General features: G+C 30.8%; 2 protein-coding genes and 1 long non-coding RNA gene across 4 annotated transcripts in view; 1 reads left to right on the top strand and 2 right to left on the bottom strand.

Moving 5' to 3' along the window:
* LOC141457713 (nucleolar pre-ribosomal-associated protein 1) overlaps window positions 1-9,045 on the bottom strand; it is a 19,613-nt gene extending 10,568 nt beyond the window's left edge. The window contains exons 1-9 of one of the 2 annotated variants that reach the window (XM_074134930.1): window positions 8,651-9,045; window positions 4,113-4,589; window positions 3,664-3,826; window positions 2,841-2,986; window positions 1,942-2,139; window positions 1,632-1,855; window positions 665-820; window positions 423-584; window positions 76-336 (exon numbers count right to left, since the gene is read on the bottom strand). In XM_074134930.1, the coding sequence (XP_073991031.1) occupies window positions 76-336; window positions 423-584; window positions 665-820; window positions 1,632-1,855; window positions 1,942-2,139; window positions 2,841-2,986; window positions 3,664-3,826; window positions 4,113-4,578 (1,776 nt within the window). In that variant the 5' untranslated portion in view covers window positions 4,579-4,589; window positions 8,651-9,045. Of the gene's footprint in view, window positions 1-75; window positions 337-422; window positions 585-664; window positions 821-1,631; window positions 1,856-1,941; window positions 2,140-2,840; window positions 2,987-3,663; window positions 3,827-4,112; window positions 4,590-7,671; window positions 8,582-8,650 lie in introns of those variants that run through there. The other variant, XM_074134929.1, reaches the window with a different exon arrangement.
* On the top strand, window positions 6,782-20,244 carry LOC141457733 (uncharacterized). The gene is made up of 4 exons (XR_012460501.1): window positions 6,782-6,998; window positions 7,350-7,447; window positions 19,781-19,867; window positions 19,944-20,244. It is a non-coding gene; the product is annotated as an uncharacterized lncRNA (long non-coding RNA).
* Kdm2 (Lysine demethylase 2) lies at window positions 15,931-25,602 on the bottom strand. Its single transcript, XM_074134939.1, has 2 exons — window positions 25,588-25,602; window positions 15,931-19,253 (listed from the first exon to the last, which is right to left on the bottom strand). The coding sequence occupies exon 2, from the start codon at window positions 18,945-18,947 to the stop codon at window positions 16,821-16,823; it is 2,127 nt and encodes a 708-aa protein (XP_073991040.1). The 5' UTR covers window positions 18,948-19,253; window positions 25,588-25,602; the 3' UTR covers window positions 15,931-16,820.

Here is a 25,602-nt window from a genome sequence, read left to right as displayed (position 1 = left end):
AATGAGAACACCAATTCTTTATTTATCAAATCATAAATAAATTTATAAATTATTAGAACAAACAAAAAATCTTACTTTAATTAAATATTGTGATAAATTTGCGTGGAAAATATTTTTAATTACTGTCTTAGTAATGTACGAATAAATTGTTCCAATTTTTTTTACAATTACGGAAAACGTAGACAAGCATGTGATTTTTGTTTCAGCAGTTCCTGTAAGCAGTCGTTCTTTGGTGATAACTTCTAATAGAATATCTGGCGCAAAAACGCTGTATATAATTTTCAACCAAGCTTTATTTTCTAGAAATTTAGGAGTAACCTCGATTCCTTCAATAATCTTTTCGAAACAGAATAAGAAAAATAAAGTTCAAATTTTTCAATAATTACAATATATAAAACAAAAAAATGTAACACAATATTAACATTTGTAATAAACTGCATAGCTGTAATCCACTTTGTAGATGTCGGTAGTTTTAAAAATGAAGCTATTGAATTGCAAAAAGGTTTTATTAAATCTGGGCAAGCCAATAAAGTCTTGGAAACTAGTTCATTTTTTAAAATATCTTCCCAAGGTTGTGAAAAATTCTAGAAAGGAAAAAAATAATTTTGCCATAAATGTATTCACTATAATTTTCAAGAAAAAAGATTTAATGTGTTTTATTTACCGTTAAAAACTGTTGCACAAGGCTATTAACTTTGTGTTGAGAGGTTCCATACTTAGGATCGTTAAAAATTACACCAAATTTTACAGAGGTACATAATGTTAGTAATAAATGATGAACTTTGGCTCTCACAAGTGATAATTCTTCAGGATCTGTTGGCTAAAAATTAGGTGTAAAAATAATAAGCAAACTACAAATACTTCTTCTTATGTAAGATGAAAGAAATTAAAAAGAACTTCATCTAGAAACGCCTTATTTATTACAATTCTGTTTTGGTAAATTTATTTCAAGGTGGAATTAACTATGGATGTCTCACAAATTTAGTGGAAAGCACTACGCAGAATCCACAAATTACCATTTTTTTTTTGCAAAACATTATTAAAAAATGATATGCAAATAAATAAATAGAATAAACTTATTTACAACTAGCAAGGGGCGGATACTATCATGTTCAAAATACTTAGAATTCAATTTTATTGGTTCTACTAAAAATCCCACAAGGGAATCATAGAAATGGCAATAATGATTCATTTTTAAATATAATGTAAAAATACTCCACAAAAAGAAAAGTATTAGGAGAAAGATAAAAAAAAGAGCAGTTTCAATCCTCTTGAGAAATGAACAGTTAGAGAAATGCAATGAGGTCCCTTAATGATTTATTGATGTAAAGCGGAATGATAATCATTATGCAAAATCAGATTCCGAAAAAATACATTCAACACCTAGATCTAGACAGCATAGAACAGGCGGTGGTATTCAGGCTCAGAGTCTGCGATTGGAAGGTAAGTAATTAAAGCCACTATTACTTCAAATCAAACGACTCCCAAGAATTGAAGGAAAAGTTTGGAAAGAAATATCTGATTCAATCTTCTATAATTTTATAATCAATAATAAATCAGTGCTAATTTACAGTTTGCAATCTTGAGTTTTCGTCAAGAACTACTGACTATCTTCTTACAGTATGCCTTACCGGTATTGTAATTTTTTTATCTTTAACGTTTTCTCGCCAACTTTTTGGATTCCACTGGTACAAATTTGCCAAATGTGATAATGTTTTTGAATTAAAAACATATAATTTAGCACTTTTGGTGACATCTTTGCGATTAATTAACCATTCTTCAAGAGCAGTAAGAATAAGATCAACGGTTTTAAATAAATCATACTTCATTTCAGGAAATAAAGCAGGAATCCAATCTGAAATGTGTACAAATTGATCATTTTAATAATACTTTTAAAGAACCTTTTTATTTATTTATTTTTTTTAAATAAATAATACTAACATTTTTTCTCGCAAAGTCTATTAATAACTTTAGCATTATGCCCTACAATGAATGATAATAAAAATTGAGCAAATAAAATTCTAATGCTTGATTCGTCCATAGGATTATTATGCTCAGCTAAGTAGTAAATTACGTCTCTTTTCAAATCTAAACCTGATAATACTTGAAGTGCTAAGGCATCATTTATACTGGCAATTGCTAGAAACAAAAACCTATTTGTTAATTAATATATTTAAATTATATAATAGTTTTTAAAAAAATTAATTCTTTATGAGACCAAAAAAGTATTTTGAAACATCATGCAAAAGAGAACTATAAGTATTAACACAAAATACATTAGCAAAAAAGTGTACAAATAATTAACAACGTAAATACATTGGTAAAAATATTAGAAACCATTCGTTAGCAATGTTAAATATATGCAATGTAATTTGTAAAGATTTAAGATAATCTATCGTATAAAAAATATAAAGAAAGTAAATTTAATTTCTATAAATCTTAACTAGAGCTTTTTTTTTTGTACTTAAAGTGCGCTATCACTTATGAAATACTTCTGGTTTTTGTTGCAATTAAAGCATGATTATCAAAAATTTCTTTAGTATTTAAACTTTCTGTTACACTACACAGATCAATAAACTTTCATTTCTCTGTAAAATCAATGAACGAAAAAGTTCATTCACTCTAATCCTACAACAGACGTAAGTCTTTTGAAAAATGTTACTTATTAAAGGAAATGTTTTTCTTTATTTTTTATTGTTATAAACAATCGCCTTAAATTTGTATTGTGCTGAAATTACTAAAGAATAAGTTTTTGCGAAGCTTGGAAAAATCAGTTCTTTACACAAGCCAAAATAGAAAATATTTATATATTATTGTGATAATAAATAAACTAATACAACCTGTTAATAATTTTAGTACCGTTTTCTTCCTGCCTAAAGACATTTTTGAAGAAAGCATTGGAGACATTTGAGTAATGTACTTGGTGATAAATTCTTTACAATCTTCTGTTAATTTATATTCATGATCGGGGAACTCCTTCATAGTTCTATAAACAGATTTTCAACAGGTTGATGAAGTAAAAATGTTAATTACAGCAACCATTCATTGCATTATTTTTTTTTTGTTTTGTTAAAAAACATCTAAATAGTATAGTAGTGATGTCTACACCAAGCATCTAGCAGGTAAAACATTGAAGTTTATTCTAAAAATAAAATAAGTCAGAGAAGAGATTAAAGGTTACTAATTTAACGAGAATGTAATACATGGATGGTGGACAAAAGAGATTATTTTGCAACATGCAAATGCACTATGGGGTTTATAAACATCTATCATCCTATCCTAATCCTTGTTAGGGCGGATGTATTTTCGTAAAAGAAGTATTTCCGATACTCAGTGGTCTCATTCTTCTTGTGCGAACGATCCAATTTCGCTGACAACTTCGGCCTTAAAATTTAAAAGTTCTAGAAGCGTTGTTATACCATCACCATGGAATTTGGAGACATAGAATCCAAGGATTTATCCCGGACATGACAAATATAAATTTCATTCTAAAAATGAATGTTGGCTGACATTGCTCTTCAATAACTTTTTCGTTGAAAGAAGAAAAATGTGTTAAAATTTAAATGTACAAAGTAACAAAATGGCTGCCTCATAAAACAATTCAAAGCAAAAAATAATGCAGTAGAGGGTTAATTAATCTTTGATTGTAAAAGATAAACTTACTTTAAAATTATTAACCCTAAGGCTGAAAATACATCGACTGCTAAACCTTTTCTTATATCCATTTGTTCTAGTTGTGACAATAATTCACCGACACTTCCGCCTTGTTTTATGTATTCCCTTACATAATCCAAATCTCCCTTTTGTGAAAAATAACTTTTTATCGCTGAAATAAAAGAAAAATTTTTAATTATTTTTAATCAAATAATAACTTATTTCACTAATAACTTATCAAAATCAACTGGCAGTCGAATAACATTGATTAAGGATAATAAATTTGAAAAATTCAACTAAAACAAATACTGAAATCTGAAATGGTAATTTTTATTATTATTATTATTACTTAAATAGAAAAATTTCTTTTGTGAAATGATATTCTTTTGCCAAAAATATTTTAAATAATTACTGTTATTTGAGGTGAATCTATGAATTATCAATGAAAGATTTTATACCTGATGCACCTTCGGGGCTACCAAGTTTCAGACGTAGTTCTGATACATTAATTACAACATCAGTTGTTGGTACAACATCATTTTCCATGATTTCTTCATCACCTTGATATTCTTCTTCTTCTTCATCTTCTTCTTCTTCTTCTTCTTCATCGTCTTCGTCATCTTTATACCCACCGTTGTTAAATTCCTCAGAACGGCTATCTCTCTTCGATACTTTATTAATCATTTCATAACTATCATTATCATGCCGTTCTTTATCACTGTTGCTTTTTTCAACAAACTCTTCGTCGCTAGTGTCATCTGTTTCAGAGGCATCAATGGTATCTTCATCTTCTTCATCAAAATCATTAGCAATTTCATCATTCCTTTCTTCATCAGAATCCATTCCTTCCTCATCAGTAATCTCTATCCTTTTACCAATCTCCTCATTCAAATCAAACGCTTTTCGTTTTTGAGAGGAAGCCATACTATTATTTCCTGAAAATAAATGATAAATATTCTTTAATATTAAATTTTAAATTTTGTTATTTATTAATTATAAAAATAACATTATACTAAATTATATTCCCCTATATGAATTTACTAGATAGGGTAAATCTAGACAGGAATTAATGCGACTATTCCAGTTCCCAGACGTCGTTGAGATTATTAGGTTGATATGCCATGTGAATAGAACCGGTTGAGGAAAGACACTAAAAATTTAATAAAGGAAAAAATGTGTCTCACAAGAAGTAGAACGCCCAAATTTTTTGGAAGGGTGGTTCAAGGCATATTTGAACGCCCAGAACTGGAAAGTTTCTGCATAAATGGCGAGGACTGACGAAAAGTGGATCGAGAAGGCCAAGGCCATTCATAGGCTGTATAATCGAATAAAAGGTACATACAATTCATACCCTTTAGAAACAAGCTCTCATCTTTTAAAAATGAAGGAATATAAAAGAACTGCTTTTTAGAACCCTAACCAATTGTGTTAGGAATTATAATACTGCAGTCTCAATGAATGTTTCTGTTCTGTACTTTTTAGTCAATTCAACTAGAAAAACATAATGAAAGGCTACTGAAGGTACACATGTTCTACGAAAAATCGAAGAGAAATATGTCCTATACAATGTAGGTTTGATTTACGAACAGTGTTCAGCAGCCACCTTATAGCCTAAGTGAGGTGGATCGTATCGAGATAATTCCAACCACAATTAGCCATCAAGAGGAACATTTGGATAAAGTCGATGTTACGTTTTTATCATGAATTCGTTTTGCTAGTCTTTCATGAAGTCAGATCATTAGTCCTAAAACTAAGAAGTGTGGGTACAAAAATACCAAGCATCCAAAAGTTTTGGTCAAACGCAAACAATTTTTTTTCCAGCAGCCAAAGGTCGTCAACACTCCTCCCTTCAGATTAAAAAATAAAAATAAATAAATAATTACAAAATGAAAAAAAGAGAGTTTGCTGGCACTTAATTTCTACCATCCATTCTATTGTCAACTTGCTCCAACCGACTATCACTTAATTCGGCCAACGCAAACTTCCATTGCATAACAAACTCAAAACTTCTCCGAAACTGAAGTGCAGGAGAGTTTTTTTATCCAGCACCCAAGAAATCGTAAAAGCAAGGTAATATATTAAATGCCGGATACTTACAATAGTCAATCACAATGAAATGTATTTTAAACTATAATAAACAGTAATAGCAAATTATTTGTACAATCATTCTTTTTCCTCATTCTCTAAGATCTACTAAGTTTACTCCATTCATTGAAATTTCATGTTCATTACCAATACTTTAAGATACTTTAAGAATTTTGTCTATATTTATCATTTCTTTTTCATAGGCACATATGAGCACTGATATTTAAATAATTGTATTATTGATTTCAGAAACTAAGTTTTTTAATCTAACTACACGAAAAGAACTAAAAATCCACGAGGTAAGGAAAGCTCACTGTTACTACTTGATTTTAAATTTTGTATAGAAGCTCTGCATTAGTACTGAGATGGCATTCTTTGAAAGGTACAAAAAAAAAAAAAACTCATTTATTTCAAACAAAATTTCATTTTTGCATTCAAAAATGTGGTAGCTGTTCAAAAAACTGTGAAGGCTTGTGAAGGAAAGAACAGAAATTGGCGTGAAGTGAAGGGTTGTCTGCCGAATGAAACAGAAAATTAGACTGGTAACAGAATATTCCAACTAAAGCAAAAATTCTTTTTCTGGATAAATTTACATTTGGTTTTATGTTTCCATTTATTCAAAAACAATCATTTGTTGTTTTATACACTCTTAAGTAAGGTTTTACACATCAAGTTTAAAGAATTTAACAAAACATGATTCGTATTAAATGCTTAACTAACTGGCTCCTTCATCAACTTTACAATTAATCAAATTAGGCAAAGTATTTCACAAATCCTAAACGTAATATTATCGTAAAACGTGATATTCTTGACGAATACACAGAAAATTAAATTATGCAGTATTATTTGTAAAACATTTATGTCTCTATTAAAGCTAATTATTTAATGAGCAAATGGTTAGGGTATTTTACGATAACACTTGATGCACTTGATTTTTTTCAATATAAAAGAAGTATTTTATTTTTATTATTTCAAAAAAATGAAATATAGATTTAAAATTCAGCAAGAAATGAATACACTACTGAATGAGTACTGAATATATTACTGAAAAAAGTTTCAATAACATTGTTGCACAGTTACTTTTTAAAAAAGTTAAAACCATTTTTTCATATTTTTGCAGTATAATTCATTGACGCGCAGTGCGTGGAGGGTGGTACTAATATTTCTCATCAACATCTCAGATAAATAATAACTATCGTCTCAACAACTCATATTTAGTCCAAGAACTTATTTTCAGTTCATAGTGCGTTTCACCTCAGGTATTTTTTACATCACTAAAACTTCTTATTTTTATTTTACCTGCTTAAAATTTTTGTTGTATCTTAGAAAGTTTATCCGTTCATATAAACATGATATCTGATTCCTTTTTTTTTATATGTATGTATATAAAACTTAAGGTTATATTCCTTATATACAATTTTCAACAAACAATATATTGTTTATATATTGTCTTTAGCATTTGGCCCAACTTAAAAAAGTAAGGTCAATTGTCGTACCTTATAAATTAATCAGTATTCTTAATGATTTCATAATGGACAGAAAAAGTACTCCTCTCATATAATAGAAAAACAGTACGTAGATTTTTACAGAATAGCTTTTCTGTTTTCAAGGTTCGAAAGGAAAAAAGAAATATGTAACATACAATGGTCAAGAAGGAGCTTGTACATACTGCTGAGGAATGAGGGCATTTGGAAACAATTGAAACCCGGTAAAATTTCTAGTTTTTATAAGATTAGGCAAACTATTATTTTAACAATTTGCTTCTGAAAAAGAAGTAAACGAAACGTTGAAACAGTTGTACACGTACTTCTTATTAAAGGTTAGGCCATTTAATTATGCAAGATTTGAGACCTATTAGTTAACGTAAACAAGAACTGAATTAACTATTGTTATGAAGTGCTAGTACGAATAGTAGTATTTATGTATGTATACCAAAATGATGCACATTAGGAATGAAAATCTTCGGTTTTCCAAAATCACTGAAGTAGACGTGAGAATAGTAGGAACTCATATGTTCAGAAAATTTAACTTAAATAGTTGATACTTAATTTTTTTTTCTATATTTCATTAGCAGATAAATTTTTGGTAAGCTGCGCCTATCAAAGTTCACTTAAATTCTTATAAAACTAAAACGAGTTGCGGCGTGAACGCTAGGTTTTTCAACCCTGTTGCAACTAAAAAATTACAAAATCTGGATTATTTTATTTTGACTGTCGGTTCATTAAAACTTTACAGGAAGGCAGATGAATGTGGGTTCGTAAAAATAAGTTTTAGTTTCTGTGATATCAAGGAAATTACAAATTTAGGTTATATCAGCTGTTTACGAATGCGCTCCTTCGATTTTGATCATTGCTCTTTTTGAAATCTTTTACGATCTTTTATGATAAATGAATGCAAGATGAATTTTATTTAATTTCGTGTTCATTACAGAACACTGTGTCAAAACATGCAATCCCGGTAATAGTATTGTTAAAGATATCATTTAATTCATTTTGTAAACATATTCGTAATATCTTCCACAGAAAATCACTGATTTAATCAAATTAAAAAAGTTATCTCAATGAATTGCTTCAAATTTATATGCAAAAATTCGCGAGCTTATTACATTCATTAAACTTTTTATACATGTTGAGTAATTTATACATAAAGTTTAATTACTTAATTGTTAACCTTATTTCACCTTGTTACTACTTTGAAAACTTAACTTTCATTAAACTTATGAAGCACTTCTTAAAGAAACTTAATTAAAAAAAAAAAGAAAACTGCAAAAACCGTGAATCATTAACCACAATATGCATGTTATTAAGAAAGTAATAAACACACAAAATAACAGAACCCTAGTATTTACGATGCAGCAGATAGATTTAAATGTTGTAGAACTGAAATAATATATAATGTTAACTCTGTTTACCTTAAAATAATCTTAACTTTGTATGAAACTGCCCCACACACACATGTGCATATTACTATTTGTTATTATACAACCTGATTATACATAACCTTCCCGGTTCACGAACCCTGTGATGTTTGTTTTTTTATGCTTACATCTTTCTTGAAAAATATGGTTTATATTTAATATCATTTAATGCTCATTTATCTTTCTGATTTTGTTTTAAGATTATCTTCTAATATTATTAAAATTTAGGAGTTCTAAGCACTGAAATCTACGAAGAAGGTCATGATTTTTAGCAAAATATAACTCTTAAGAATATTATCCCGTTTGTTTTAACTAGGCTCTGATAAAAATTGTTTGTATCATTACCAGCTTATTGTAAGTACTCTTTATTCAAGCTTTAAAAATTACAAAAAAAAAAAACTAATATATAATATCCATGAAAAGTGTTTACGAAGTGGTTGAAAAGGAGATGAATAAAAAATTAACAGTAACAAACTCACAGTACTTGTAAGTAGTATTACCCTGATTCACTGGGTTAATCATACGTCTTACAATCACTTCTCGAGCGCCTGTTCAGAAGATACTGTCAGACTTTTCTGGGATCGAAAGGCTTTGAGGCAACTGATCCTCCGAAAGGAACTCACATACGACTTAATTTTTTCATTCCTGAATTGATTATTCCTAAAAGAATAGACCCATAACCAATTCCATTTTCATTGCTTAGATAAATTATAATACCACTGACATCTTGAGGTACTTAAGCCTCAATCTTCTTGGACAGCACTGCAATCCAATTGTTAGCTTCTTAAGTTATTGGATGAAGCAAAAATACATAGCCCTTTAATGAATGCAGCGATCACAGCACTACATTGATGAGAGAGACTGGCTTAATAAGATCTTATTGCCATTTAAGAGATCTAAGGGCACTCCAACAAGTCTAAAGCTTTTGATAGATCCTAAGGGATTGTTAACAAGTCCATCTTCATACTAATTATGAACTAAGTAGAGATCTTGATTTATTTTTGGTCAGCTTTCGTTTCAGAAAATGTTAGATATGTCCAAGTTATATTAGAAAGAAAACAAATGTTTGACAACTTATACAGGCACCCTTTCGCTACGAAGACATAATATTCTCCAGCAACATCTATGTGCTTAAATCTGTAGCGGAGCTAGCAAAGAAATATGAATGTATTTAAAAGTTATAGCCGATTAGAATGAATGTAAGAAAATGATTATAGAAGGATTACGTGATTTTAATTTAGGTTAAGCTATAAGGATGGCAGGAGTATAGAGTACTGATCAATCCATTAGTTGTAAGTTTTATGCAAATAATCGTACATAGTAGAGGAATGAATGTGTGAAGCGAATGTATTTATAAGTAAGAATGGAGAGTGAGTGATATTCTAGTGATAAGCTTCTAGACGATGCTGACTGTATGGCTAAAGCCAATGAAAAAAAGAAATGTTAGTCGACGACAATCTACAGTTCTGCCAGCACTTACATTTCATGTTGATCATGCTCTGTAGAGAGGAGCTCAGAAATTTCAGTTCTCTAGTTTATTTGATCAATACTCCCTGCAAAATCGTTGAAGGAGATTAGGTATAATAAATGGCTGTATCATTATTTCGCTCTAATCTATTGACTGGAATATGCAGTAAAATGCATTATGTATGTTTTCTGTAATGCAAATGTGCAATACGTTTTCTGAGAAAAAATGAAAAGTTTTCTTTTATCCACAACTCTATTAAAGCTATATCTCGAACATCATTTTTTGATTAAGATGTCAGATAACTTATGCAGATGACTCGCTATACTTTCTCCTCACATTGATCCAGTAACTTCACACAGAAATCTTCAAACTAATCTCTTTTCTCTTGAGGAATGATTCTAGAAAATGGAAAATCAAGTTAAATGAAACCAAATCTCAAAACATTACTTTCACTCTCCGCCGCATCTCTCTTCCTCCGATCTTCTATGACTCAATTCCAATTCCTCCTGCCAATGTTGTCCGTTATAAGGCTGAATTTAGTCAAAAGACGGACTTAGAACCCGCACACACGACTTAAACGAACTGAAGTTAACAGGCGTTATCGACTACTTAAAAGACTACTAGAGCAACATTCAAAACTTTCACTTTTTTAACAAACTACTGATTTACAATTCTATACTAAAACCCTCCTGGACGTACGGTATTGAACTGTGGGGTTCAACGAAACGCTCCAATCTTCAACGTATTCAATCTCTTTAGTCTAAAATTCTCCGCACTATCGTCAACGCCCCATTTTACGTTTCAAATCTAACTATCCACACAGACTTGGATATTCCGCTTGTAGGTCAGGTTGCACGAACTTGCACTCTCATTCCAATCCTCTTGTCCGCCATTTATCATCTCATCACCTTCAACATTCTTCCAGGCGATTAAAACGCCAGAGGCCTCGCGATTTTCTCTTTTTTGAAGAGAGTAGCTAATCCTGGAGACGACTTAGGGAGTTTTATCTCTGGGTAAATTCTCTCCTCAATTAGTGAATTTGTGGTGGTGTCATTGTCATTGTTACTTATAGTGTATCTAGCGCTGGTGTAACTTAAATAAATTTAAAAAAAGAAAAAAAGATGTCAAAAATTATAATTATCTAAATCTATTAGCAAGTTTTATACTATTGTAGATAATTTGAATTCAGATAAAATTAACTTCCTAAAATAAACATTGAAGAAAAAAGAAAATTAATTTCTATCAATCAGAAAGGAAGTTTGTTTCTTTTTAGATATCAGTATGATTCTATGTAATAAATTCTATATAATAGAACATGTTTTCTTTCTGCACTTCCTAAAGGCTAAAATCCATTTCCTCCCAATATTTTCGTAGTTAATTAAGCTGATGATAATAAGGAAAAAGTATTTCACTTTCATTTGAATATTTGTGCCAACTAATCTGTTAAATTTCATGTTTTTGCTGCAATATTAAGTTGAATGTTTTTATTATATTTAAATATTGAATGTGGGACAGCTCACTAAGAGCTTTGCGAATATTGGTAATTATTTCAAATGGAGTTCCAATTCTTCAAAGATCTTGTTTAATGTAATAATAATATCTATGAAAATAGGTCACTTACGAACATAAAGGGATAATTTTGCTATACTAAAGCTGAAATTTTGGAGGTTTGCGCTCAGATTTGACGAACGTGTCCACTTCTTGCTTTCTCGTTGTTTTTATTATTGTATACACACTTCGCAAGTTTAAATTTCCGTGTAGTTAGCGAACTGAAATGTGAGTACAAGTACCTTCAACTCACTAATTCTCGTACTTAGCCAATATTTATTTATTTGAAAGCTGGTGCATTATTGAGTTAGTTTGGTAGTAAATAACAAGTAGAAGTTGATTTTAAAGTAGCACTTAATATTGTACGCCATTAGAATGGAATCAACTTACTCTCCACTGTCATATATGCTATTTAAAATAGGAAAAGAGCCAAACAAGACATTATTCAGTGGGGTAAGAGGTTGCCAATAATTTCGCTTATTAGTAGCAAAATTCTTGAGTTGGCAAGTACAGTGAGTGAAGATATTAAACGGTGCAAACCGAAAAAATTACCTTCAGAGTACCGAATATTGAAACTATCATTCTGATAAACCGTTTCAATATCAATATCATTCTGTTACTTAATTGGCATTTTTGCATTCCTGAAGAAGAAGAAAAAAAAAACGATTGGTACGATTTGATGTTGATTAGTTTCGAAAACTCATTTTTGAAATCTTATCATATTTTGTCCCAGCATATCGTCTGCCGCGGTCATTAACGCCAAATAATTTTATTATTCATTATGAGGTAAAGATTTGAAATAATGTTTCTTGTACCACTACTTCAAATGAAGGAAGTGCTAATGACACAAAATCCGCTGCAAGACTATTTGTATCTTTCTATTAATTAGATCCTCATAACTGCACAATATTTGAGATTATATCGTATTGTACGCTCCTTTTCTCTTTTGGCTTGTTTCCAGACCTTTGTCCATGGATACTTTTTTTAGACTATATCTGCAAATAACAACATCTATATAGTCTTAAAACATAATTTTACTATCGCAAATTACATTATGGTGGCGTTTCGGCCATTAGCTAGATCATCCTTAAACCTAAAAAACTATTTTTAGTATGTTAATTAAACCAAGTTATTTTTCTGTATTAACATTTTTTTAAACATAGACATTTTTTTATGCCAAAAAGCTGGAAAATTAAAATTAAATTACAAATTTAAGTTTAATTATTTTGACTATTTTTTATTTTTGGTATTCAGAATGTTTAGGTGACTATCACTAAAGCATAACACACGGACACTTTCGAACTCTCAACATTCCCTTCGTAGACCAACACGCCAAGACTAAATATCAAAAATTCCATACTGCTCTCTCTTCTTGCTCAAATCCTCTTGTACCGTCTCTCGCCTCCTCTGACATCCCTAACAATACTCTTCGACGACTGAATCGCCAGTGGCCCCGCGACTTCCTTACTGTCTGAACGTCATTATTCTCCTATCTCTCCTCTCTCCTGCTCATACTCTCCTCTTCACATTCCCCAATCTCATATAGAGAGTGCTACCGCTGGGTCGGGTCGCTTCTCTCCTCCTGCTCTTCCCGCACCAGTTCTTCTTATTTACATCCTATTTACTTATTGTATATATTTATACAGATTGTAAATTACAAAATAAATTAAAAAAAAAAAAATTAATTATATATACTTTTCCAAGAATTATAAAAAATAAATTGTTTCTCAATTGTGCTCTATCATGTACTATTTTGGTATTCTTTTAATTTTGTTATTTAATGTTGAGAACTATTAAAAAAAATTTTAGAATTTTTTTTTTTTTTACAATAATTGTATTTATCTATAAAATCATTGTTGGATGGTGAAATATTAATAAGTAATGCAAGGTAGGTGTGCACTATTTTAATAATAAAAAATTATTATTAAAATTCTTGGAGAGTTTATAAAAACTGCAAGCTTCATGACTCTAATAGATTACGTCTTCCTCGATAAAGTTTTGATCTCTGCACCAAATCGGTGTCACGCTGAGTCCTTCATATGACTCATGAAAACGCGAAAAAGCCTTGTTGAAAAGTACTATTTCAGTTACGCTCAAAATTTTACTATAAAAAATTAAGCAGGTGTTAAAAATGTAATACTACAAATTTCTTTTATATTTAAACATTATATAAAATCCAAGGCATAGACCGGTAGTTTAACGTAGTAGCACAATTCACTTTAGCCTTACTGGCCTCGCCTCTAACTGCTCAGCTACCTTAATTATGACGCTTTAATTATGTTATAGTAGTTTTTTATGTGCTGATATATCGTTAGCGGTCCTGTTTCCAGAAGTAAGAACGAAATTGATGCTTAGCTCAGCAGCTGAATAGTTCCGTTTTGAAAAGATGATAAAAAGCATTTCCTCTTCTACTTGCGCAGTGCCTTTCCATATTTGGGCATCGTAGCTCAAGACTAACCAGCGGATTTGAATATCTGGAGTTTGGATTTAAAGGAAATGTATTTATTTTCTAATTTCCCCACAAGAATGAAGTTGCCAGGAATATGTCTTTAAAAAAAATTTAATATTCGTACATACATGTGTGTACACTAAAGACAAGCTTTTCTCATTACCCAGCCAAAACTGTCTTATGAAATTTGAACTTTACGTGACTTTCTATTCTTAAGTTGTGCTCACCGCAAACTCTTGCATACAAACCAATTTTACTTTTCCTGACTCAGGCACAAAACAAATATTTCTAGTGAAAACCCAAACTTGAACTACTGCATGATCGAAAAACCTTCTCTTACTTAGATTAAGAGAAAATGAAAGGTGATTTATTCTCCATATTAATATTACATAGCAAATTTTTGTAGAATCTTATTTGCTCAATAGCAAAATTTATTATTTGTAGAAATCATAGCTTACCCAGAACGCCTGAGAAATTATAGCCCTCTGAAAAAAGTACCAAATCAAAGTTACAGGCCTAGCGTATAGTTATGTCCAAATACAAAAGAACCATTTGTTGCTTTCTAGGTTATCATGGGAAACTCGAGAAAATTTGAAAATCTCGAAGCGTTGTATCTTCACACTTCATTGGAACTTAAGAGAAAACCTGCCACCTCCTCACTCTCAAAAGAGCCTAAAATGAAATTTTTGAGAAAATGTTATAAATGAAAATTTTAATAAGCACGCAAAGGTGAAGACACTTTTGAAAAGTTGAATTGGAGAAAAAAAAAAAAAAATCGCAACTATTAAAAATTTAAAACAAGGTTTATAAACTTTACTATAAACGGTCGTTATTAAGAAAATTAGTTACACAGCTTAGCAAAAATTCAAAACAATGAGTACACGATTCGACACTTCAGGTTCGATGATTTTGCTCAAGCTCATCGTCAAGTACATACGAATTTGAACCACAGACATACCAAGTTTTTAAAAATTACTTTTTGTGTAATAAAGACCTCATAACTGTATTTTCGAAGGAAACCCATTATGTATGAGAAAAGTAAAATCATAGGAAGAATACTAACGGCCATATTTACACTGAGTATCAAGACATGATCCTAGTCAAGTCATTATATATCTAATTCTTGGTTAGGACAGAGAAAGAGTTTCAGAAAGTAGCAATATCTTTTAGCTCTTTACGCTTAAGAATTTGGGGATATAACAGGTGCATAGCCGTTTAAGCGAAACTCGCGAAATTTATTGTCTCTAGCAAATCTAAGTTTATCAGTATCTTTAACAAATAAACGTAAAGGTTACAATAAGTTGGAACGTTTATTTATCTAAAGGGAAACATTTATCATATATCTTTATTATAATATATACAGTTTGGTAAATTAAAGAAATTTCCTTAAACAGTTACATTTTCTTCCAAAACAGAAAGTTTATTAAAAATGAAATTAACTGACTCAGATTTACAACTAAATTTAATTGATTTACATAAAAAAATTGCTAATAGAGCCTATTTTAAATCATAAGTAATCTGGATGGTCAAAACAAAATTACATTAAACGAAAAAAAATATGTATGATTTACAGAAAATGAAAAAAAAAAGGCCAAAGAAAATTAAGGAATTCTCTTCTATTTAAAATTGTAAGCATTGATTTAAATAATCGAAATAATTATATAACTAAAATATGTATATATATATATATAAGTCGTAAATCATTTAAAAGTAATTTACCTAAAAAACTAATACTTTATACATCATTATTTTTAAAAAAATAATTCTTTACGAAACTAAATAAATATATTTGACTTTTTCCTCTAATAAATTGTAATTTCCAAAATTACTACAAATTATGACTAATTACAGTTCAAATGCAAATAAAAACCACACGCATTCACAGAAACTTTAAATTATTTCATTTATTTGTTAATATATTCTTAAATTTTCTTCATAATATAGAAAAAAACAAAATCACACAAGTTTAGTTTCATATTTTCGTACTTTAAATATGAATTTTTTTAACCTTGTTTCTTTAAAATAAATATAATTATTTCGTTTATCATTTATTCACAAAACAATGATTCAATTTAATAAAAATTTATGTATGCCGACATACATACCTTTTTTAAAAAAAATATTTATATGGCAAATCTTAGGAAACAGACAATTTAAACAGACGTAACTTCCTTTCTAATTATGGTAAAATGTAAAGAAAATTACTGCCGAATAAAAAAAAAAAATCTTAATAAGAAATAAAATATTTTAAAACAACTTTTTTTTGAGATTAAAAAAAAGTAATACTAGCTCTTTTTTTTTTATAAATTATAGAATATTATTTTTCTTATTTTATTTTACTAATGATAACGATTTCGTTTAATTAAAAACAAAATTTAAGTTGAATGTGTGTTATACAATTATTAGTCATACAATTTCGAGTTATATACACTGAAAAAGCTTTTTTCTTTAATTAAAAAAAAAAAAATAGTTTTTTTAAAAAACGTAACAGTCTAAGCAACAATATTTAAGAATATTTTAAGCGATTTGTTGCCAATGGTAAAAATTAAATAAACTGACTAATAAAAACGTCTTTAAATAATAACCGCGCAATTAGCACAAATAGAAATTAGGTACCGATGTAAGTTAATCACTGCATTAATAACAGTTCAGTAGAATAGAAAAAAAGATGTAACTACATTGTAAAGAATTTCACGTGTTCATGGAGGTGAATTAGGATGAGACATTTCGTTATCAGAATCTTGACTATCTCTTCTTTGCGTTAATGAGTGAGCACCATTATTACCATCATTTTTGTCAGACCATCTTCCAGAACTATTGTTATCATCCTCGTTTTCGTGTTTAATTAACTTAGGCTTCTTTTCATCTGTGGAATGAGAACTATCACTGTCACCGGATTCTTCTGAATCTTCGTGCATATGCTTCAGGGCCAAATTGTCACTATTTCCAGATTTCCTTCGCTGATCCCATTTTCTTCTAGCACGAAAATGTCTTGGACGATACACAGTATTCTTACCATCTCGTACACATTTAGGACATTCCCAACTGTTAGGTAAATCTTCATTGTAAACACCTTTATGCTCTGGGCAAATTTTGTCAACGCATTCAGGATGTATAATTTCGTAACAAACACTGCATTCCATTAATGAACTTGGAGCATCTTTAGCCATCTTATGAACTGGTAGCGCAAGCTGTTGTCCCCATCCATCCAAACCACACACTGAACACGCTGCAGTCACAGGTAACATTGGTTGTAAACACTGACGCATGATACATGTTTGTTTTGCACGACCCGAACCACCGAATTTCACCATATCTTGACAGAACGCACATTCACCACAATCACTTTGATGGCAGGCGGCACATTTTTTGCAGCGTGTCCTACGTCTTCTTGGTCCAGCTTTGGCTTTCGCTTTTGCGCCTAATGAAGGAGTCTTAGTGCCAGGGCTTATTCTATTCTTTATCTTCGTATGTCCTAAACTCATTCCTTTCATCACTGGTAATCTTCTGTCGCTACTGTATTTAATGCTTGGATTACACAATATAGGCAAACCAGTTACAGAAAATTCAGGAATATCATGCCTATGCTGTTCGACTAATGTTCTTACATCTTTAATAAGTGCAACAGGATCAACTATCAATTCTGGAATATTCTTCTTATTTGTAGGTAATGAATGTAGGTAAGTAACAATTGCTTTGATTCCATGCAGTTCGAGGGCAGTTAGATGAATATGGCCTTCTGGTGGTTCGTAGTGTACATTATCAACACCTTCTCGTAAATGTGGTTGTCCCAACAGTACATGCACGTACCTCACTAATACGTACCACAACATTTCTGTAAAAAATGGATATCTATGCTTTTGTGGCACATGAGTAGTTTCTTCTACGTGGGCAATTCTTATTTGTTTATCAATCCCAAACGAATGTAGAAAGTTCCCGCCAAATACCAAAGAATCCTTGGGTGTATAAACAGCATGAATCCACCCGGTTGGTATAAAAAAAGTATTGCCTTCAACTAACGTAATTCGGCTACATTTTTCAACTGAATCACCAAAAAAAATATCCCCTTGTTTTCCAGATAAAACCCACTGTTCGTACAGTTTGATATTGTGTTCGGTGGGAGGAATTAACCAGAATACTTTGCTTCCCCTCAAAATGTGATACCAAACTGAAGAACCTCCGAAATCAATATGAAAATCAGTGTAACATCCTTTCACTGACATTAAGCAGTACTTTTGCACTTTCGGGTAAAACATTTCATCAATAACATTTGTTGACTCTGTTTGGGCTTCCTTTAAATGTCTTGGCCAGACGCAATCCACCCAGTCGATCTGACGTACAATCGAAGGTGTTTGAATATAATTTTCTAGCTTGGTATGACTGAATTCTAATGAGATAACGTTCAGAAGTTTTTCTTTGCGGGGATCTTCATAATAACGTTGCCATTCTTTCATTGACATTTCGAAATTTTTTTGTGTGCTTACGTCCATTACATCTAACAATCTTCTAGATCCAACACATGTGCGTACATCGTTGACAGTAAAATTCTGACTAGGAACATGTAACCCAAGACCTGCTTTTTCTCTAAATAAAAGAGGCGTATTAAAACCATGTCTCTGTAAATATGTGATGTTAAAATCTGGCCCTTGCATTTCTCTAACGTAAGATTGACTGTAATTATCGCTTTCCAGTTTTTCTTGTAAATTAAATGACCTTTTACCTTCCAATTCTTCATCTCCAATAGCCCAATCATCCGTGTAAAGTTTTCGTTCTTTTCTATCTCTTAACTGTCTTTTTATAGGATTAGTCGCTGGAGGATTTGCCATTGTTTTTTTGTTATTAAAAACAACTGATTTTATTCACTAATAATTAATATTACTCCGAAGAAATTGAAAAAAAAGTACACCTAACAAGGTAAACAACTCCGTTTTTGTTTACTCACAAAATTTTAAGTATTTATAATTAAACTAAATAAAAGTTAGCACACAAATGACTTTTGATCCTATGCACAATTTTAGTGTTAACTTCAATACCTTACTTTCGTAAATATAGAGCTAACAAATTCTACTGGGAGGTTAATAACATCAGCAGCCATTTTCCACTTGCAGACTGTCACGGCTGCACGGGACCTCCTAGGACAATCAAATAAATGCAGGTGGATGAATATTCACCGTTATAAAGTGCTGTATCCCCAGATATTAAAATATTCAAGAAAATATGAAATATAAAAGAAATTGATGAAATACAAAATAATAATTACTAAAATAGACTTTTAGAATTTAATTCTAATGGTTTATTTGTAACAAAACATATTTAAGAAATTCCCTTTTAATTAAGGTTTCTGTAAAAGTTTTAATATTCTTTAAAAAAAAAATGATTGCTTTCATGTTTAGATTTCACTTTTTATGCATTTAATTTTCAGGAGGGGGCGCTTTATTGCATGTTTTTTTTTTATTCTTAGATCAGGTGCATTAATACTTTAGTTGATTTATTTATTTTTGAACACCTTATTACAAAAAAAGAACAAACAAAATTTAAGTAAAATATGTATAAATATTTTCTAACTTATCTTGAATTGTCTTACGTTCAAATCATATATTTTAGCAGACTTTATTTATTAGTCAATTGACTTATTTAATTATTTTTACCTCTTTTTCAGAAATATGTAACAATTAGGTACAAAAAAAAACTTTTAATGTTGGAATATCCGAACTAGGAAGTTCAATTGATCAGACGAATGGGCTATGTAAGTATGTAATTGCGTTTACTGGAAAATCAAATATGATTTAATAAAATCACTGTATCAAACCATGCTTTTTTAGCAACATCGAAAGTCCCGTGATTTAATCAGAAAATTCAGGTAATATTGTTAAATGAAAAGGTACAATAACAGTATAGAGTATTCGCAGTTTTAGTATTCAGAATTTAAAAATATTTTAAAGGGCTGTAGATAACGCCCTTGTCAACACATTGACGTGAATACACAAATTCTTCTAAGTAATTGATTCCACGGAGCTTGTAAACATAATGATGATATCATGTTTACAAAGACTATATGCAATCATCTTCAAAACCCCCATTAACTCATAATTTGTTGAAGAAAAATAAATATTTAAAGTTAGATTGTTGAGTTAGTTATTTTTCTGAATCAAAAACCTTTTTCTTTTTTTTTTTATCAGCAGAAGTTTTAGGTCGAGATCTTTCACCTAATACGCATATCATTAATTTTTAAAAATAATTTTCACGAAAAAGGTTCCCAACTTTGCAGCTTGTTTTATTGTAACTAACACTTTGAAACAGTACAAGATTCGATGATCTCAATGATAGGTTTCCACTTTTGATATGTTTGATATCATCATTGTTTCCTACAATGCTGATTATGGTCAAGCAAAACGTGAACTGCGGGCTAGTTAAAGGCAATTTGTGAGAGAGGGCTACTCAGATATTGCACTCCAGTCATATCTAGTTATCTGTAGAAACTATAAATCGTTCATTAAAAAGTTCAAGACATCTTTTAAAATAGAAGTTATCGTCCGTGAAAGTAATTTCAAAAAGCAATCTGAACTTGTAGGAGAGGAGATCAAAATCACCTCATTTCAAACTATTCCTAAGAATCTATTATCTGCCGAGATTGTTTTTCCTAATGATTTTTTTGATGGCACGACTATTACCTATATACTGACATCTTGTTTGAGGAACTATAACCTTGAGGCTCTATAATTAAGTTCAGCAAAGCGGCAAAGCCCATGGTGTAGATAACAAGAATTAGGAATCTTACTCCACTGGCAGAACTACGTGCTCGACTTATTTAATCGTGTAATGACAACTAAAAGTGTACCCTTAACTTGGTCATCAATTGAAATGGCAATGCTGTCAAGAAAGATGACCGAAGTTTACCTTTTAATAGCTGTGGAACTTCAAAAGTGAGCAAGTTAGCCAAAATATTTACATACACCTTGGCTGATTGACTGGTAGGACGGATGTTTGTTACATTTCGCCTGAGTAATATTAGGGGTTTAGATCTGCAAGGGGTTGTTTAGACATCAATTTTTCTTTAACCTTTGAAATTAATAAGCATTTGTTTAGTAAGAATAAAACAAAATGATGTATGCTACATTGTATAAACTTCTATCGTGCTTTCGATAGTTTAGCCCGCAATGTTTTAAGGCTGATGTTATTTACTTTGGGTCAAGGTTTAAAATAATTAGTTTTCTTCGAAGCTATATGAGCGTGCAAGCCTTCTTGTCTAGTCTAGAGGAGCTTACTCTAATCTGATCGAAGTGATTAAATAAGTTCTCAAAGTACATTCATTGTCACCTTTGCTTTTCTCACTCAACACTTCGGATTGTTACGCAATCTAAATTACATAGTATTAGGAATATTACATAGTTATTGCGCGCAAAATCAATTAGATCTCAATATTTAGAAAACTCAAGTGTTAGAGTTCTATAAAAGCGGAAGGGTGAGGCATATGTAACAATTTTATTACGCGGGCAGTCTAATAACTAGAACTGGTCCACTTCTACCCTATCTCGGACTGCCACTGAGTTCTTCAAGCAAATTCAAAATCTTTTTTCTGTATTACATTAATAAAGCAATTATTACAGGTAGTTCAGCAAACATCTTGTGGTGCTCAAAGTCAGGTGACTGTGAATGTACCCAAAACTTTTCCAGTCTATTGTCCAAGCTACACTACTTTACTATTACTAGCTGTTGTCCTCTGTAGATCAGGTAGAAACTGTGCAAACCCGCGCTTTTCAAGAAATTATACTATTTACTGAAAAGTGCCCTGCATAGTTTTATAAGAAATGAACTTGGCCTACAGCAGATGAGAGTGCGCGTATTTAAGAGGATGTTGACTTGGTGGGTTAAACTTATTGAAACGTTCTCGGAACTTTATCCGAACGCTTATTTACAGCAGTTAGTAAGCTTAGATACTAAGGCAATAAGAAATTATACTATTAATAATACTTTGTATGGCTTGAAATAGAATTATCAACTTAAGCCTACACTAATAGTGATTGATGCAGAGAACTCGTGGATTATTAAGAAAGCTTTTAAAATTAGGAAATCTCTGCTAAGTTTATAGGATAGTACGTCAATCATCGCTTAAGTACTGACATCGGAGGTTTTGTAGCGCCAGACACAAATTTTATACAGTACAAATAGTTTTAGTACCGGAAAGAAATACCTAAGGTAAGAATAAACTGCACCAAACAAAGAATTGTTAGTCTAATTAGATTGTCATATAAAACTAAATTAAGATGTTATTTTAACAATTCTGTATACTCTGTTAAACTGTACAGACCTTATGTTCCCTTAAGCAGATAAAAACATTGAACATTGTTGACTGTCCTGAGTGAAAATCTTACGCAATTTTTATTTAGAAAAGTCTGACAGAAGTCTGGAATTTGTATTATGTAAACAAAATTAGCAAAATTTAATAGTATATCTCTTTAATTAATATGTTTTAACTTAAATCACTTATAATTAATAAATAGGACACAGAATAAATGTTAGAGCAAGGAATTGTTTACATACTTCTAGAGCTTGTTAAATGAAATAAACAGAAGTCTATTTATAATGTGATTCAATAGCTGTTTTTCGTTTTTAACTATTTACAATTTTAATTTGATTTCGAGACATTACTTTTATAATTTCTGTTGATGAAGAGGAGAAATACTTTGTTATTTTATACTGCTTTACCGATGTTTGTTGCATTTATTTTTTATTTTAAGGCGCTTTAGCTTCTGAGGTTATTGGTATCAGGAGCCTACTTGAATGCATCAGTGTTCTTTAGGTAAGTCAACACTGCTCATCGGCCAAAAGAGAGTTGTTAGAAACTTCTAATAAAATAAAGTCTAAGAGCGGGCAGGCAGTTGGATTCGAATCTGCGATTTACGTGAGGGCGTTCAATGCGTTGACCACTGAGCTAATTCCTTATCTATATTGTGTAGTATTAATGAAAATATTCTGAAATACAGGGTGATCCATTTAAAACGCACCAATCGCTACTCCGATGCTGAATCTTCATTTTTGGCGGAGTTACGGCCAAAAAATCATTTGGGGTTTCACAGGGTTTCAGTGAGGACCACTGGTTTTGACAATGATTATGAAAAGCTACATAAAAAATTGTGAAAAATTAGGTTGACCCCGTTTCGATATCCCTAATATTTGTCGAAATATTTAAGGTCAAAGTTACAATTTTATCTATTCGTAATTGGATTTTAATTATAATTTTCCACCAGAAATACACGTTTTGGGAGGTCCTCTGTCTGCAAAAAATGTTATTTGTGACGGAAAGAACAATTAATAATAATAATAATTGAAGATTGAAAAGTAGCGTAATGTAATGGTTGTGGGAGAATCAAGATAAATTCGTTTCATCATCAAATAAAAGCAACCACCACATCATGTTAATATACCCTGTCTGTAAGACTTCTTGACATTTGATTACAGTAAGAATATCTTGCCAAGGATGGGTGGGTTTTGGTCAAGAGCGTGGCTTTGTAAGTGAGAGATCCCCAGTTCGAATCTCGCGTATGCAGTCATTCATAATACTTCTTAATACATCATAATACTATTTTTTAAAAAAATGTAGTCATTCGCGGGATTCGAACTGTACTGGCATCTCAGTTTATCACTGAGAGATAGCTGGTGAGAGATGGCTGATATCTAAAGGCAATCTTTAGTTCATTATCCTACTTAATGTACTTTACAGAAGTTCGTATTTTTAAAAAAAATATTAACGCTTAACCCGACAGATTTTTCAGATCGTAGTGTATTAGTCTGCTATTGCTTATTATACAAAGTAAATCTGTAGAGTGACGAAAACAAAATTTCACAGATATTTAGGATGTCATTAAAGCAGTTTGGGGAACTCATTCAAAAAATTGATGTAGATATCAAGAAGGTATAGATTTTGGATTGCTATTTCCCCAAATACAAACTGAGGTGTAACAAAATAAAATAAATAACAAAATAAATAAATAAAAAAATAATTTGCTTGCTCGTCCCAAGTTCTTGTTGGAAAGATTTCAAATGTCTTACATGGAAAATCATAAACAAATATTTTAAAAAATGAGGGAGATAAGAAGAACATAAGTGAAGAGAAACTGTTTGTACAATCTGTGCTTATATCTACGCGGAGCTCATAGGCCTTGATATAATCACAGAGTAATCGCGTATACATTAATGGAAACTATATTCCCTCTTTTCTAATTAATAGAGAGCAGATTTTAAGCTGAGCTTAATCTGGGCTGAGTCAATCTATATTGGTTGTGATTTCCTAGAGATTAAAAATGTTATTAGAAAATATTCTAATAAAATTTTTAGATCTGTGTTCGCTTCTAAATTCTGGTTAAAATGTTACGAGTGGTTCACGATCAAAAATTTCGAAAAGTTATGATCTAATGGCGTGTTTACTAGTTCACAAATTTTTAACTATTAGTTAGAGCTTAGAACAAACACTTTGTAACTTTCTGATAATCTGGCCACCTACAAATATAAATAAATGAAAATCCAATTAGTCCAAGATATAGAAATATGTACATATGTATGTACATCTCAATACATGCTCATGCAAAGGACCCTTGTTGTTGCGCACCTTACAAAACCCCCAAATACATGCTCAATCAGCGCACTTGTCGGCTTTGGCTTTGAAAAAGTGAGAGGCATGTGATGAGTACAGTATTAACTGATGAAAAGATTTTGAGATAGCCCTTCAAAATGGTTCGAAAGAAAAATTAAAATAAAAACAAAGATGCGCTTTCTCTGGAATCTTAAAGCGGAAATACAGCACGAATTCATTCCTGACAGAGTTGCCATTAAATATGACTTTTCCTGTCAGTAACTAGATAAAGTGCCCTCAAAAACAGCTTTGGCCATAGTTCTGTTCTAGCAAGATATGCTCGCCTATTTAGCCGACAGCTTAAAGAAAAAGTTGAAGAACTTGATCGCATTATACCCAACTACTATATGTACATATGTATATACCTCCTAACTACAACTATATCATACATCATATAATTCAGACTTAGCTCCAGCATATTGCTATTTACTAGTGATTCCACCAAATGTTGAAACATTATTGCAAATTTTTTTTGTGCACGAAATCTGATTATCTAACAGCTGTCATAAAATGTCTCAATAACAACTGTGTAATTTACTGAACAGTTGTAACCAATCCAGGTAAGAATTAAAAGTATATATATCTAAGATTTAACTAAAAGGTCCTTGTATCTTTTAATTAGTACGAATATTAAAAGTATGATGATCTTCACAATAGTATCGTGCTAGAAAAATACATACATATATTTAAACAAAGCGTAGTATCCTGTTTGACCAGTTTTTGGAAATTATTTTAGAGCTAAATTGTCTTCATTAGCTCACTGATAAACTATTATTACCTAAAAAGCAATCTTATTATATTATGAGTTATGTACATTGTAATAGTTAAGTAATTACCATTTTTAAAAGTGA

Source organism: Rhodnius prolixus, unplaced genomic scaffold, assembly GCF_049639745.1.
Source record: "Rhodnius prolixus isolate KJV_2025 unplaced genomic scaffold, Rpr scaffold_5, whole genome shotgun sequence".
Classification (NCBI taxonomy): Eukaryota; Metazoa; Arthropoda; class Insecta; order Hemiptera; family Reduviidae; genus Rhodnius; species Rhodnius prolixus.
This window is presented reverse-complemented; position numbering and strand designations above follow the sequence as displayed.